We start from the raw sequence: 16513 nt of genomic DNA, 5'->3' as shown, positions 1-16513 counted from the left end.
CGAAGGTTTGAGAACACGGGTTCATCTGTGAAGTGGACGATCACTGTGAGAATGGTCAGACGCTACATATTGATGTAGCTCCTTGACAACAGTTTATGTGTGATAATCAAAGATAATGCAGCGTGTTCTCTGGGTCGTCGTCTCTAGTACCAAAATAATGTCATTAACTTGAACAGTATCATCTGAATAACATATAACTTGTATGATCCATGTTCAAACACAAATTGGTTAAAAGAAGTAAAGAAACCTGAGAGATGTGGACACCAAGGCTGCAATGGATACCAGAGAATTGCGTACATATGAATATCCCAAGGTTCACACTTGCCACCCATCTTGTTGCCCTGTCAAATATAAATATAGATCATCCAACAGACACAAAAACCTCTTATGATTCTGTTGAATGAAGATGAACAAGAAAGAGAGGAGAAGGAACCAATAGAAAAATCAAACAAGTTTGTAAGAGAGAGAGATTAGACGGTTCCTCGTACCCTTTTGTAAGAGTACCTCGGGTTACTTAGTTACCTCTTCTCTCTTTTGAGCTTAACGGGTCACTACAAAACTCAATCTTTAACTTCTTAATCCTCGCAAGTTTATGTCTTTCTCAAGAGTTTAGAAACAGAACCATCTATGATCTACTTTATAAAACATTAAACAGTCCAGTTACGAATTTAAACAAGCTCCTCTGTATCTAATTCTCTATACATACAACCTCTCACCTTCAAAAATCACTCATAAAAAAAGCAAGTATCATTACACTTTGTGCCATGTCTTCAAGACTACGGTCTGTGCAAAAACTTATCAACCTTCGAGTTCGTCGCAGCATCCAGAAACTTCATACAAACAGGAGGACTAACTCCAGCTATAGCCAACACCGAGCTCGGCAGCGACCAAATCCCATCTCCACATATCAAACCTGTTGGGAAAATTATCCAATATCGATGAGATGAAGATGGTATTAGACAACTAGAAAATTTAAGAAGAAGACTCTTAATATTTAGGAAAGGGTATACTACAAAGATTTTGTTTTTGGAAACTCTCTCTTACAAATATTTTCTCTCTTTGTTTTTCTTGATTCTTGGATGATTACAAATGGTGCTAAGCACCCCTATTTATACAAGTGAAGGAGCACACTCCAACAAGTTCTAGATTTCTCTAAATTATTATTTATTTCAAAATATCTAACTCCATAACTTTCTCTCTTCTTCTACACAATTCTTCTTCTATACTTCTCCACTTTTCTCTAGATGTTTCTTCTTCTTGGACTAAGGCTTGATTATGATTTGATTAGTTTTGGGCATAAGGAGGGAAATCCAACAAATCTCTCCCTTCCCGATTTAGCCCGAAACAGTCGCCATGCCTGTGCCTTTGCAGCAATCTTCAAACTTCTTGATCGGTAATACTTTGGTCATAAAGTCTGACCAATTTTCGTCGGTGTGTACCTTTGTGAGATGTATGAGCTTCTCTTCCAGAACTTCTCGGATCCAGTGATGTCGGATATCAATGTGCTTTGAGCGAGAGTGAAACGTTGGATTCTTTGCTAAGTGAATAGCACTTTGGTTGTCACATAGCATGTTGTACTTGTCTTGCTTTACTCTCAACTCAAGCAAGAAGTTCTTCATCCATAGCATCTCCTTGCATGCTTCCGTTGCTGCGATGTACTCCGCTTCCGTTGTGGATAAGGCAACACACTTTTGTAATTTCGATTGCCAGGAAACAGCTCCCCCTGCAAAGGTAGTCACAAATCCTGATGTTGATTTCCTTGAATCTTTATCACCAGCCCAATCTGCATCGGTGTAACCGTTCAGCTCCAATTTTCCATTGCCAAAACATAGACACTTCTTCGTTGTGCCTCGTAGATAGCGTAGGATCCACTTAACTGCTTTCCAATGCTCCTTTCCTGGATTCGCTAGAAAGCGACTCACAACTCCTACTGCATAGGCAATGTCCGGTCTGGTGCACACCATAGCATACATGAGACTGCCTACTGCTGATGCATATGGGGTAGTCTTCATTTCTTCTTTCTCTTTCTCACTTGTTGGACTTTGCTCCGAACATAACTTGAAATGTCCACCAAGTGGAGTGTTCACTGGCTTTGCCTTATTCATGTTGAATCTCTCCAACACCCTTTCAACATATCGTTCTTGGGATAACCACAAAAGCTTCTTTGGTCTATCCCGAGTGATTTTCATTCCAAGAATCTGTCTCGCTTGCCCCAAATCTTTCATTGCAAAGGACTCTCCTAGGTCATTCTTCAATGCGGCTATTTTGTTGCGATCTTGGCCCACAATCAACATATCGTCAACATAGAGTAATAATATGAGAAAGTCGCCGCTTTCGTACCTCTTTATAAAAACGCAATGATCGTTCTTGGTTTTCTTGAAGTTGTGATCCACCATGAAGGAGTCAAACTTCTTATACCATTGTCTTGGGGCTTGCTTGAGACCGTAAAGACTCTTCTTTAATCGGCACACCAAGTCTTCTTTTCCTGGAACCTTGAATCCTTCAGGTTGCTCCATATAGATCTCCTCCTCGAGTTCACCATGTAGAAAGGCCGTCTTGACATCGAGTTGTTCAATCTCCAAGTCTAGAACTGCTGCTAGACCAAGAACCACTCGGATAGAGGACATCTTCACCACTGGAGAGAATATTTCTTCAAAATCTATGCCTTTCTTTTGGTTGAATCCTTTCACAACCAATCGAGCTTTGTATCTTGGATTTGAGCTTCTATCTTCATACTTCAACCTATACACCCACTTGTTCTTCAAGGCTCTCTTTCCTTTTGGTAGCTTCATCAGCTCATAAGTGTGATTATCATGCAAGGATTGCATTTCATCTTGCATAGCTTCAACCCACTTATCTTTATGGGTGTCTCCTATGGCCTCCTCATAGCTTTGAGGCTCCCCCTCATCTGTAAGATTAACGTACTCATCTCGATAATATCTTACAGATGGTCTTGTCTCTCTTCCAGACCTTCTTGGCTCATGTTCTTCCTCTGGCTCCACTTGAACTTCTTCTTCACCTTCATCACCATTCGGATCCATGATTGGATCCCCTTCGCCATCATCTCCAATCACTTGTTCATGATCTTGAGGCTTATGAGAATCTTCATTCCTTACAACCCTTAGCTTTGGTTTCTTTGATTTGTTGATGTCTTCGATTGTTTGATCTTCGAAGAAAACAACATCTCTGCTCCGGATAACTTTTCTGTTAACCGGATCCCAAAGCCGATAGCCGAATTCGTCTTTTGGTGATCCAAGATAAATGCACTCTTTAGTCTTAGAGTCTAGCTTGGCTCGTTCATCCTTAGGTATATGGACAAACGTTCTGCAACCGAACACCTTCAAATGGTTGTAAGAGACCTTCTTACCCGACCAAACTTCCTCCGGGACATCGCCTTCCAAAGGAACTGATGGTGTAAGATTTATGACGTCCACTGCAGTCTTTATGGCTTCTCCCCAAAATGGTTTGGGTAGTTTAGCGTGAGAGAGCATGCACCGAACTCTTTCTGTGATCGTTCGATTCATTCTTTCAGCTAGCCCGTTCAGTTGTGGCGTCTTTGGTGGTGTCTTCTCCATCCTGATTCCATGAGCTTTGCAAAACGCTTCAAAGGGACCTCGGTACTCTCCACCATTGTCAGATCGAACACACTTGAGTTTTTGACCCGTACTTCGCTCTGCTTGGGCTACAAACTCCTTGAAAGCATCAAGAACTTGATCTTTTGACTTCAAAAGGTATACCCATACCTTCCTTGAATGGTCATCAATAAAGGTGACGAAATATGATGCCCCTCCATTGGATTTCTCGGACATGGAGCATACGTCAGTATGCACAAGATCAAGAATATGCTTTCTTCTCATAGGCGTAGATGATCTTCGGAAAGCGACCCTATGTTGTTTTCCGGCTAAGCAATCATGACATGGTGAGAGAGAAATACCTTTCATATCAGGAAGAAGTTTCTTGCTAGAAAGTATACTTAAACCTTTCTCACTCATATGCCCGAGTCTTCGGTGCCATATATCGATGTCATCACTTGCAACGTTTACTTCTTCCTTGCAAAGCTTGGCTTGAGTCACGTATAATGAGCCTTCTTTTCTTCCTCGAGCCATGATCAAACTTCCTTTGGTTAACTTCCATTTGCCACCACCAAAATGACTGTCCAAGCCGACATCATCGAGCTTTCCGGTTGATATGAGATTGAGTCGCATGTCGGGAACATGTCTCACATCCTTGAGAACTATCTTACATCCAGTGTTTGATGTAAGAATAACATCCCCCTTTCCAATGATCTTGCTTCTTCCTTGATTTCCCATTTGAACATTACCAAAGTCACCACTTTGATAGGTTGTGAAGAAGCTTCCATGAGGGGTGACGTGAAAAGAAGCACCAGAATCAACGATCCATGAGCTATCATCAGAGCTAAGATTACATTCTCCAACGAGATATAATTCTTCGCTCTGGTCTTCCACAATGGTGGTAGTCTTTTCTTCATGCTTCTTTGTAGGATTGAACCGGTCTGGTTTGATATTACCAGCTTGTTTGTCTTTCTTGAAAAACCGACATTCCGACTTCATGTGACCCTGTTTGCCACAGTAATAGCAAGTAACTCTCGGACGTGACTTGGATCTTCCTCGAGATTGGTCTCGTCCTCTGCTTCGGTTTTGACCACGAGTCTCTTCTCTACCTCGTCTATCAACAATGTTAGCTTCTGAATATGAACTCGAACCTCGTTCCTTCCTGCGAACTTCTTCGTTTAGAAGGCTATCAGTGACGGTGTCCATGGTAAGCTTTCCCTCCGGTGCTGAATTGCTTAGAGTGACAACTAGTGTGTCCCAACTCTCCGGCAGTGAACTGAGGAGTAAAAGGGCTTGCATTTCGTCTTCAACCTTCATATCAACTTTGTTAAGCTGATTTACAATCCCCTTGAAATTGTTCAAGTGCTCCATCATGCTCTGGCCATCCTTGTACTCCAACTTTACCAACCGTCGAACAAGAAGAGCTTTGTTTCGAGGTGTTTTCTTTTGAATCATGGATTCAAGTTTTGTCCATAATTCAAAAGCATTTGTGTAGGTAGAGACATGTTCAAAAAGAGATCGGTCGACATACTTACGGATTACGGCAACCGCCTTTCTATTAAGAATCTCCCATGCTTTATCATCCTTTCCTTCCGGCTTATCCTTCATGATGATGGGCTCATGCAAATCCTTACAATAAAGGTGATCTTCCATCATCGGTTTCCAATAAGAGAAGTTGTCCGTCGTGAGCTTGAACATGTCACCTTCAAAGGTAACGGTGGCCTCCATCTTCACTTCTTCAAAGATAACGGTAACCTTGCTCTGATACCAGCTGTTGGGAAAATTATCCAATATCGATGAGATGAAGATGGTATTAGACAACTAGAAAATTTAAGAAGAAGACTCTTAATATTTAGGAAAGGGTTTACTACAAAGATTTTGTTTTTGGAAACTCTCTCTTACAAATATTTTCTCTCTTTGTTTTTCTTGATTCTTGGATGATTACAAATGGTGCTAAGCACCCCTATTTATACAAGTGAAGGAGCACACTCCAACAAGTTCTAGATTTCTCTAAATTATTATTTATTTCAAAATATCTAACTCCATAACTTTCTCTCTTCTTCTACACAATTCTTCTTCTATACTTCTCCACTTTTCTCTAGATGTTTCTTCTTCTTGGACTAAGGCTTGATTATGATTTGATTAGTTTTGGGCTTAAGGAGGGAAATCCAACAAAACCCGACGCCACCGCAGTCCCAAACGCACCCGCCTTAGCCGCATCAACTCTCTCCCACACGAAAAGCACCAAACTCCCCACGCACATGTCGATAGCAAAGTACGGTCCCAAGAAAAACGGTATCGCCATCGCCATGGGCAGAGGCACAAACCTCCCCCACCTGCTCGGCAAACTATCTTTCACTATATTCACAAGAATCGCCACGCCGAAGAAAGCATAGCACAGAACAAGACACTCTCTCGGTAACGACGACACACCTTCCACTCCTAGCTTAGCCATGCTTCTGTACACGGTGGCGAACGGCGCAGGGTACTCGCTGTTAGGGAGGCCTAAGTCATCAAACGCATTGTAGAACAGCCAGGGAGACACGACACATCCCATCGCTGTTCCTATCACTTTGCTTATGAACATTGATCTTGGTGATGATAACGCGAGGTAACCCGTTTTGAAGTCTTGAGTGAGGTCAGAAGCTGTGGAGACTATGTTCATCATGACTCCGCAAGCTGCTAGACCTGCCAGCATCCCGCCGTGCTCTGACCCCGCCCAGGCTCCGATCGTGAATATGGCTAGCTTTCCGTACGTCGAAGCTAAGGACCAGTCCGTGAGTCCAGCTCCGTAGGCGTTGCAGAAGGCTAAGACGGGCGCGCAGATGTAGATGACTAGGATGTAATACCATCTCAGCTGGTGGAACATGTGTGGGAGTATGGCTGTGGATGTTGCAGCTATGATGATGTATCCTCCCACGGCGAACCAAGTGGGGATTTGGTCTTTGAGGAAGAAGCGTGTGCGACGCTGGTCGTCGTATGATTGCTTTGGGCTATATGGAGAAGCGGTTGGATCTTCTTCGATGGTTAATGATCCTCTCGAAGAAGTGCCTCGAAGCTGTACAAATAGTCCTGAGAGCGTCCGGCTCAGGACTTTGCAGAAGTTGTATAAACCATCTCCTAGGATTATAGCAACAGCTATGAACACCTGAAAGTAACAACATCAGCATATAGAGTATTAGACATCGGTAGATAGTTGGAAGGTATCATAAGTAATATATAAGATAGATGGTACAGTTCACTCTCACTAATGGATCCAAATATTACACAGAGTTTTAGTTTACCTTGTAAGCTTGGAGACCATGCATGCTGCTGGATTCGACATCTGCAGGAAACCAATCTCCCTTTTTTGTTTCAATGAGAGGCCACATTATCCCCCAAGAGAGGATTCCTCCCAGAAGAACAGAGAAGTTAATATACACAATATATTCAAACTAAATGTAATGAGTATTTCTGCAAAGAAGTTGATCTCTAGTTCCTTAGGTTGTACTCTTTAGTCTTTTTTGTCGTAACATTGAATCGTAAGGCATATGTTGGATAAGGATAATCAGTTAAATAAACGATTTTTGTCTCTTTGAATAATTAACTAATTTAATCTTAAAAAAAGAAGTTCGCCCTAGTTAAAACGCTCGCAGACACATATTCCTAGGCGCCGTCACCGACTTCACATCCCGACGCCGGCAGCGACCAAGCTTGCCGGCGTCGCCCTCCGCTCCACTCCTGCTCTCCATCTAGCTTATCACCGTCGTCTCTTATGGTCTTCTCATTACAGTTGTGTGTTTTTATCGTCGTCTCGGTGAGCCTCCTCGCCGTTATGCATTTCGTCGCCACCGTCAACACAGTCCATCTCAACTCCACCATCTCTACCACACACCTCCTCCCCGCTGCTTCTCCCGGCCCTCTCATTGTCGTTGCCTCTCCATTTTCCCTTGCCATCCATCCTGCCCCTTTACTCGGCGCCGCTCGCCAGATCTGTTCGGTTCTGCGTCTTTGAAGCGCCTACACCACTCCATGCCGCCTCAGATCTCTTCACTGATGCCGTGTATCCACACCGCTCCAACTCCGGCTCCATCATCACCATCGACGGCTCGTTTAGGCTTCTTGTCTCGTTAGGATCAAAACCTCCGCTTGACGCACCTCAAGGTACTTTCATGACAAGCTTGACAGAATCATATGATAAGTGGTTTTGGGTGGATTTCGTCACACCTCTACGGATTCAATACGGTAATGTTGGATTCCAAAGTCATTGCTTGAATTCAACCATTGTTTCCTTCTCAAATTCCGTCAAGTACATACAAAGGATCGTCGCAAGGCATCGTGGTACCGGCTCTTCCGCCGCTTCTACTTCTATACCTTTATGGTTGATCGTCAAGAGCATCACCTCACCTCCGCCGCATCGCCTCATCATCCCAATCCCTTCCGAGCGTTGCTGGTACTCAACCGACACATGCTTTGGTCTGAACCAAAACCATTTATGGAGCTTAAACTTGACGATTGTTATAAACTTGAGCCATCATTCCTCCTCCAAAGCATCATGTCTGTCCACATTTCGTCGTCGCCCCTCAGTGCAAAGGGTTCACCTAGCCCAAAGCCGTGATGTTGTGCCTAAATTGCCATTATTTGTACATCCATCACAGGTCAATAGAATTTTCATTAGCTCTGATTTTGTCACTGGCGCTATTCGGTTTCAAGGTCCATCCTATTTGTTCGTCAACGTAAAATCTAGGATTTTTATACTCTTCGGTTCTGACGAGATTCACATAGTCTCTTCGTGGAGCCTCGATGTTGGAGCTAGAGCTGTTCATGCTCGTTCCACCTCCTTCCAAACTTTTCTGTTTGGTCTAATCAACGTCGGTTCCGACTATTTCATGCTCATGGTAGTAACCTACTCAGGGATACATCTCATGTTTCCCACGGTTCTCCAATGGACGAGCAAGACTCTCTCGTTTAGCTTTGTTATCACTTGTTTTATGTTCTGTTTTATGATGTTCATCAAACCGTCGAGGATCCCCTCCGGTTCCTATCTTGTTACCGATGAGCATAGCTCCGGATGTAATAGTTTAAACTCATTTTAGATTTAATATAATCGCATGTGTTACAAAAAAAAAAGAATAATTAACTAATTTATTACATAACAAATAATAAAAAGGATCTGTGAGCCACCCAAGTTTTAATAACATCATTTCTGCTAAGTCCATATCTTTCAAGCTGCACCTGCACCTATAGACTCACGTAATCGTTGAAGGAAGATAATTTGAAAGGTAACTACGGTTCAGATGTTATTCAATCTATAGTTAGGTGAAAATGATCTTATTAAAGCGACAAATACATCGTAAAATATAGTTGTATGACAACCCACCAAGCTTATATCATCAATATCCATCGAAAAATAAAGATTACAATCTAATTGACTGAGCAGTCTCCGAAGCCATCTCCTTCTATATCTCCAAGCCACTTGAATCTGCCTAGCCGCTTGTAGCCTCCAATGTGGAGATTCGTACCTTATGGCTCCTTAGGAATCTCGAGATTGGGGAACAAGCTCGTGATGTCTTCAAGATCTGCTACACTGAGTGAAAACGCCTCCACGTTTGTCACACACCAAACATCTCTGCTGCTAAGCAGTCCCTTTGATGGCATCCTTATCATAGTCCCATCTGAAAATTTCAAAGCATATATATCCAGTTCCCATATGCAGTGTCATCTAAGTGAATACTTTATGTTTTGAGTTTTTAACCGAAAACATTGAGAGTTATGAGCACATAGAGTCAACAAAGGATGCACCTGGGTTTACAGAAGAGCGTTCTTGGCACCAAGTGAGAAGTTCTTCACCACAAACGTCTCCCTCTGATAAAAGAATTCGATAACCGTCTTCTCCAATGCTCTCCATCTTACCTCTCAATATGAATACCATTTTCTTAACTACACCTCCGCGGTGCAAGACCTTGTTATTCTTTAAGTAAGTCCTCTGTTTCAGCCTCGCACGCATGGCATCTAAGATAGATTCATCAATCTCCGAAAATATCCTCACCTGCAAAGCCATTAACATTTTCACTAATCGAAGAGAGCCAACGCTGAAGGAAATGGACTCTGATGTATACCTTCTTGAGAAATGCGAAGAGATGACGTCTTATATCTCTCTGAAGGTCATCAGGCATATTCTCAAAGAGCAATTCTTCGTTAACTCCTCTAGTAGCATTCCAGTTGAGCCTCTCAACCTCTCGCACTCTCCTGAACAAATAGAAACAACTATTCAGTTAGCTTTACAGCTAGTGATCAAAACATAAACCCGTAACTTATATCTCCTGATATCATCATAATTAACTTGAAAAGTGAGACATAGTTCACATACTTTCTTATGTCTTTTGGAAACCGTCTATGGCTCATCCATTGCTCCACATCACGCCGTCTTACAGTCATTTCTGTATCCCTAAGGCGGACAAAACACAGTTAACGAAGAGATCATCCACCATGTCTTGAGATCTCATCTTTTGTACAACGATGAAAGTTATTTACCTTCGGCCGAGAGACTGAAGGAAGTTTTGCATATTACCGATAAGAAGCGCGAAAAGGAAAAGCCCCAGTCCGATGATACACATAGTAAATAAGACCTCCCCAAAAAAGTAACTTGGGACTTGGTTTCCAGCAAGCGTGCTGATTTGCTTTTGAGAGTAGTAAACAATTGACAATAACTCAAGAGTTCCACAACATGCCAAACAATCAATGCAAACTAATTGAGCAGTTGTGTAAACTTGAATTACCTGAAATCCCCAGAAAAGAGAGTAACTGTATCTTCTGTACCAACGAGTACAATTACTAGTGAGATTGACTGCCTTCAAATAGATTCCATAATCAAAACCATCCTCTTGAAAACAAGCATTGGCACTAACGTTAATTTTCCATGCATGTAAAACTTCCGTTCTGTTTTCACGACCACAATCTATTAGTTGTTTACATTCAAAACTAGAATTTCCGCAAGCATCTCGAAGGCACTGATTAACTCTCTGCAAGAAACAAAAAAGAGGGATGCATGTTACAAGAAGAATCAATAAAACCCCTAGAAATATACACAATAAAGAATATTAATTTGTTTAGTTCATTCAAAAAGGATATTAGTTCAAAGTGAATGATACAAGTTTTGGAACTTTTCTCACACCTGCAGACCCAAAAGATACCAGCAAGAGCCAATAACATGACCAGCAAGCATGAAGGTGAGAAGATTTATAAAAAACTTGGCCAATGCCGAATCAAATCTGAACCCTCTTGGTGTTTGTCCGGCTAGAAGAGGAAAAAGCCTACGTAATTTTGGAATGTATTGGACAAGAATTGCAGCACGTAAATAGTTCTTTGTATTGTTTGCCCCAGATGTGCCTAACAGTTGTGGTATTATCCATAATAGCAATATCTGTAACCAGATGAGAAAATACAAAGGAGAGATCAATGGTAAACGATCATATTCCAGTTACAATTTTATATAAAAAAAATTGGTGTAGCTCTAACATTGATACCTGTGGAATTGGCAACACTATGAAAAAGTCTGTCAAAAATTTTCCTCGTAAGTAATGGCTAGCAATTTTTTTTGGATCATCAACCAACTGGCCAGCACCAACAACCGTAGACTCAAGATCTACATATGCCAATCGGAACTGCAACAATATATGAAATAAGGAGCCGTAAGCCAACAGATTCTCTTATAACAAAATGAAAGCAAAAGGTAACACACCTGAAGCACGATGTTCAAAGCGTATAAGCCATCCGTTATACTTCTCACAATTACAAATACATTAGTCGTCCACCAGTCGATCTTAATGCATCTCTCCTCCTGCAGAATGAAAGATGGTGGTGCTCAAAGCGCAAGAATACAAAACATAAGAAGCAAAAGAGAGACATTTCATACCTTATATATTTCTATGGGGTAGAAAAAGAGGGGATCTACGAAAATAGAACACAAGCATGATAAGGCAAAGAATGTAGTCCAGATCTGAACGAAATTAGACTCAGGATATATGATTCCAGAAAAGTATTTAGCCCAGCCTTTAGCATCATCATCAAGAGCGTTATGGAGCTAGCAAGATTAAAAAAAAACTCGGTATTTCAACAAAAAGTACTTGAGTCTCAAGCTAACATTTACTTGAGTCTCCAGCTAGTTGTAATGTAAGAATATCAGAACAAGATACCGTGAAATCAGAAGTGGCAAAAACTCTGGGAGTGCGGCTGTAGGCATGATTCCTCTCATTAGGCTGAGAGGAGGAGGCACCAACGGAATCAGAAGAAGCACCAGTAGAAGGAGAAGGAAGAGCAAAGCGAGGCTCAGGACTGCGAGTAGAGGAAAGAGGGTCACTCATTTGCACTAACGGAGGCCGTCTCTGGGTTCCAAGATGATTTGTGTAGCCTAAAACAACTGTCGAGCTGTTGAATACGTCAATGGTGGAAGAATTGTTTGCAAGGGAAGTGCTACGTGACCTGGAAGTGAAAGGCATAGTACGAGATGATGATGATGTGTCTGAAGCTGGAAGCATGGGAACATCATCGTTCTCCATGGGAGAAGCCATATCGAGACAAAACCTTGGGCTACAGAAAAGTTTAAAGAGGAAAACAAAGAGACTAGCAAGAAAAAACAAGAAGCTAGGGCATAAGTGAAGCAGAGAGTCTAAAGAGTTATGAAAAGTTGAGAAGGAAGGAGATGATGACTTAGTCACTGTGCCAGCCAGGGTCTTTTATAGTGGAAGAGTCAAGCAAGTGGATTATAGTCGATCGATATACTAAAGAAAAATTTGTGGATACGAAAAGTAAAGCCACGTCGAGACATTTTGCGTAGACTGACTTTTTTTTTGTTGTGATACAACTTTTCATTTCACAATTTTCCAAAGACTACATTTTACCAAGACTGACTTTTCATATCTTAATTTCATTTATACCACCTGTCTATTAACACCATTTATAGCTGTCTATTAATACGGACCCTTGTCATTTATTAAGTGTACAAAATTCGAGGGCTAAAAATTATTTATATACTCCCTCGGTTCTGTTCCTAAAAGTAAGATTTTTTACGGTATGCACGTTTATTAAGAATTTAATAAATTTTTATAATTTAATTTATTTTTTACTTTAGTATACACTTTCCAATAACTTTTCACCAATAAAATTTAATCAATTCAAATATTCTCAATTAATGTTCCTCAAAAGTATAAAAAAGTACCTTAGCAATATAGAAAATCTATCTTTGTGTAACAAAAAAAAAATCTAAAACATCTTACTTTCGGGAACAGAGGTAGTACTAGATTTTATATTCACGCTGATCTGTATTAATAATTTAGTTTAATTTTATAATAATTTTTAAACTAATTGTTTAATTGATTTATGTAATTTTTTAATTGAAATATGTTTGTTGATTTTATTATATATGTTTGTTTATAAATATATCCTCTATTTAGTTATTTGTATTTATAAATGTAATACTTATGTTTATAAACATATTCATAATTTTTGAAAAATATTAATTTGTATTTTGAAATATTATATAAATAACTGGATGCATGTAAACTGTTAATACATTATAATATTTTATTATACATTTTACATATTTTTTTGAATAACATAAACGATTGAGATATATGCATAATATCTAATTTTGCTTTGTAGTCAGAAAAACTTTACAATTAATATGGGTGGGTGTGTGTGTGATAGTTTAATATTTAGATTTAAAATTTAATCACTATAAATATTTTGATGAATTATAGTTAATATGAAATAGCCTTTGTAAGATAATATAAAAAGTAAAGTTAATATAATAAATTTAACTAATGTTATGTAATATTTTTATTTATTGAATTAATAATATTGAGAATCTAAAGTATTATATTTATATTCTACTTTATTCAATTAATTATTTGTATTGTAGTTAAGCTTATATGATTGTATAATGTATTACAATATATTATAATTTATTATTTGGTATAATAGTTAAAAAAAAATTGTTTTGGAGTTTACGTGAAGATTTAGATCCTCCAAAAACAATTACTTAATCTTGATAAAAAAAATTCTAGTTGCTAAATGCTAACAATAAGATAGCAAAAGTCTTACATAACGTATTCATTGTAATCTTTAGACTTTTTTTTTCTAAATGTTCAAAATTTGTAAATTTGTATGTTTTTAGTTGGTTGATTATAATACTTAGATAGTATATTTATATTGATAAATTCATATTGATTGTTACTTCTATTATTCTCTTATGTTATTTTTCATGCTAATTTATTGTTGATTTTCGTTATAAGTTTTCTTAAAAATCTTAACTAACTTATTTGACATGTTTTATTAGGATCTTTATTTTTAATCTATCTTATAAATATTATTCTCGAAATATTTTATTCGACATAAGTCAACATAGAACTTCTTAAATTTTATATGTATATGAAGTTAACCAGACTAATGATTATAAGAATTCATCATGTAGTTTGGAATTATCCTCTAGTATATCCGGTATTTCTGGTGTGATGCATTTTTTGTCTATCGGATTTTGTCTTCGACTTGTAAGATTTACTTTCTATCGTGGATGTTTTTTTTTGTTTTCATTCACTATTATTCTTCATTCACTTCAAACCCTATATTTTTATGTGTTCCTTGTTCATTGGGATTATGTGATTTTTTGATTTGGATATCATTAAAGAAAGTACATTTGATATTGATTTTTAATTTATTTTGAAAATACAATTTTTGAATTTTATTTTGAATAGTATATTTTACTTTGATATAAATTTTATATAAGTAATAGCCTATTATTATATTTTTTTCTTAAAACTTAATATATTTTTGATGAAATTTAGTAAAATTATATCTAAAATCACATTTAAGTTCTATGCAATATATATTATATACACCAAATAATATAATAAAATTAATATAAATGTCAAAAATTTTAAAAATAACAATTAATGTCCTTACACTAAAATCAAATATTTTTCTTATCTTACAATAAATATATCTTCAAATATGAAATCTAAATAATGAAACTTTTATAAATTAATATCTCTATAAATTAATAAAATTTCAAAGTCCAACATTATTAATTTATAGATGTCCTATTGTATATGTGAAAATTTTATTGTTTTATATATATATGAGATAGTATAATATTTAGATTCAAAATTTAATCACAATAAATATTTTGATGAACTTTAATTAATATTAAATAGTCTTTGAAAGATATTATAAAAGAGTAAAGTAAATATAATGAATTTAGCTAATGTTATGTAACATTTTATTTATTGAATTGATAATATTGAGAATATAAAGTATTAGATTTATATACTACTTGATCTAATTAATTATGATTATAGTAGTTAAGCATATATGATCGTATAATGTATTACAATATATTACAACTATTTTATATATGAAAATAATATTTGATTGTTTTGAAGTTACATGAAGATTTTTAAGATCCTTTAAATACTATTACATAATTTTGATAATTTTTTTTAGTTGCTAAATGTTGACAATAAGATAGCAAACGTTTTAGATAGTGTATTATTCTAATCTTGAGATTTTTTTCTTTCTAAATGTTCAAAATTTGAAAATTTGTATGTTTTTAGTTTGTTTATTATAATACTTAGTAGTATATTTATATTGATAAATTCATATTGATTGTTCCACTTATCATTCTTTTATGTTATCTTCCGTGCTAATTTATTGTTGGTCTTCCTTATATATTTTATTAAAAATCTTAAATAACTTATTTGACAAGTTTTTTTAGGCTCTTTATTTTTCAACATAGAGGATCTTGAATTTTATATATTATATGAGGCAAACTAGACTAATGATTATATGAATTCATTATGTAGTTTGCTTTAAGAACAATAACTTTTAAAAATCTTGTAAATCACATCATGTTAGATTTATTTCAGTAAGGCTTATTCGGTTAGTTTTAATGAATATTATGATTGTAACTAACTATAATAATATTTGTCAAAATAAGATAACATTGTTGATTAATATTAAAAAATTATAGATAAATAAATTTGTTAATTTGTTTAATTGACTAAACCTCTTTCTGAGAGAGCGAGTGTAAATTTTCAATATTGTTTTTATACTGAAACTATTCTCTAGTATATCTGGTATTTTCTGGTGAAATATACTTTTTGTCTATCGGATTTTGTCTTCGGCTTGTATGGTTTACTTTCCATCGCGGATGTTTTTCATTTTCGTTCACTGTTATTCATCATTCACTTAAAATTCTATATTTCTTGATGTATTCCTTGTTCATGAGGATTATGCGATTCTTTGATTTGGATATTACTAAAGAAAAATACTTTTGATATTGATTTCTAATTTATTTTAAAAATACAATTTGTGAAATTTTATTTTGAAAAGTATATATTATTTTTTGTTCCTGCAAGTTAAAATTGGGTATTCTTTATATTTTATTTTATTTTATTTTAGTTAATTTGTTTTGTTAAATTTCTAAATATTTAGTATATATATGAGTCAGTTCCATTTTAATGGTTTATTTATTAGTTTGCCTTAAGTGATGTTGAATTATATTTTGTATTGAAATAATTAGTTTTGCAAATTTGAACATATTAAAATAGTAAACTAGAATTATTATTTTTCATATTTTGATTGGTTATTTATCATCCTATGTTTATACTCTCAATGACTTATAGCCTCAATTTTTATATAGTAAATAAAATGATGATTTAACACATTTTGGTGTTTTAAAATAATATATGAATATTATCAATTATTTATAGCCGCAACTTATGTATAGTATATGTTATTTATGAATTATTTTCAATAGCGTATAGCCTAAACTCTGAAAATCATGAGTTAATTTTATTTACTTATAATTTTTAAAAACTTTGTATTTTTAAATTAATTCTTATTTTGTACTTTGATTTAATGTTAAATTTCGAAAATATCATATATATTAAGTGAATTTATTTATA

The 16513-nt window shown here is 36.5% G+C and overlaps 2 protein-coding genes across 2 annotated transcripts; both read right to left on the bottom strand.

Moving 5' to 3' along the window:
* Nucleotides 1-608: 608 nt before the first annotated feature.
* LOC106418775 (probable metal-nicotianamine transporter YSL5) lies at nucleotides 609-7088 on the bottom strand. Its single transcript, XM_048753147.1, has 3 exons — nucleotides 6857-7088; nucleotides 5751-6720; nucleotides 609-913 (listed from the first exon to the last, which is right to left on the bottom strand). The coding sequence occupies exons 1-3, from the start codon at nucleotides 6941-6943 to the stop codon at nucleotides 777-779; spliced, it is 1194 nt and encodes a 397-aa protein (XP_048609104.1). The 5' UTR covers nucleotides 6944-7088; the 3' UTR covers nucleotides 609-776.
* Nucleotides 7089-8863: 1775 nt separating this feature from the next.
* On the bottom strand, nucleotides 8864-12266 carry LOC106418906 (probable cyclic nucleotide-gated ion channel 20, chloroplastic). Its single transcript, XM_048753146.1, has 11 exons — nucleotides 11747-12266; nucleotides 11467-11634; nucleotides 11293-11391; nucleotides 11078-11215; nucleotides 10726-10974; nucleotides 10331-10573; nucleotides 10086-10231; nucleotides 9922-9999; nucleotides 9671-9800; nucleotides 9354-9600; nucleotides 8864-9226 (listed from the first exon to the last, which is right to left on the bottom strand). Exons 1-11 carry the CDS (start codon nucleotides 12119-12121, stop codon nucleotides 9075-9077), a joined length of 2025 nt encoding a protein of 674 aa, XP_048609103.1. The 5' UTR covers nucleotides 12122-12266; the 3' UTR covers nucleotides 8864-9074.
* Nucleotides 12267-16513: the final 4247 nt, after the last annotated feature.

Source organism: Brassica napus, chromosome C3 (genome assembly GCF_020379485.1).
Source record: "Brassica napus cultivar Da-Ae chromosome C3, Da-Ae, whole genome shotgun sequence".
NCBI lineage: Eukaryota > Viridiplantae > Streptophyta > Magnoliopsida > Brassicales > Brassicaceae > Brassica > Brassica napus.
This window is presented reverse-complemented; position numbering and strand designations above follow the sequence as displayed.

Coding starts and splice junctions, on each gene's coding strand:
- LOC106418906 (XM_048753146.1), bottom strand. CDS start 12,121: ATGGCTTCTCCCATGGAGAACGATGATGTTCCCATGCTTCCAGCTTCA. Junction 10,975..11,077: donor TAGTGTTGCCAATTCCACAG/GTATCAATGTTA, acceptor ATCTGGTTACAG/ATATTGCTATTATGGATAAT. Junction 9,801..9,921: donor TTTCCAAAAGACATAAGAAA/GTATGTGAACTA, acceptor CTATTTGTTCAG/GAGAGTGCGAGAGGTTGAGA.
- LOC106418775 (XM_048753147.1), bottom strand. CDS start 6,943: ATGTGGCCTCTCATTGAAACAAAAAAGGGAGATTGGTTTCCTGCAGAT. Junction 6,721..6,856: donor ATGGTCTCCAAGCTTACAAG/GTAAACTAAAAC, acceptor TGTTACTTTCAG/GTGTTCATAGCTGTTGCTAT. Junction 914..5,750: donor TGGGACTGCGGTGGCGTCGG/GTTTTGTTGGAT, acceptor TTTTCCCAACAG/GTTTGATATGTGGAGATGGG.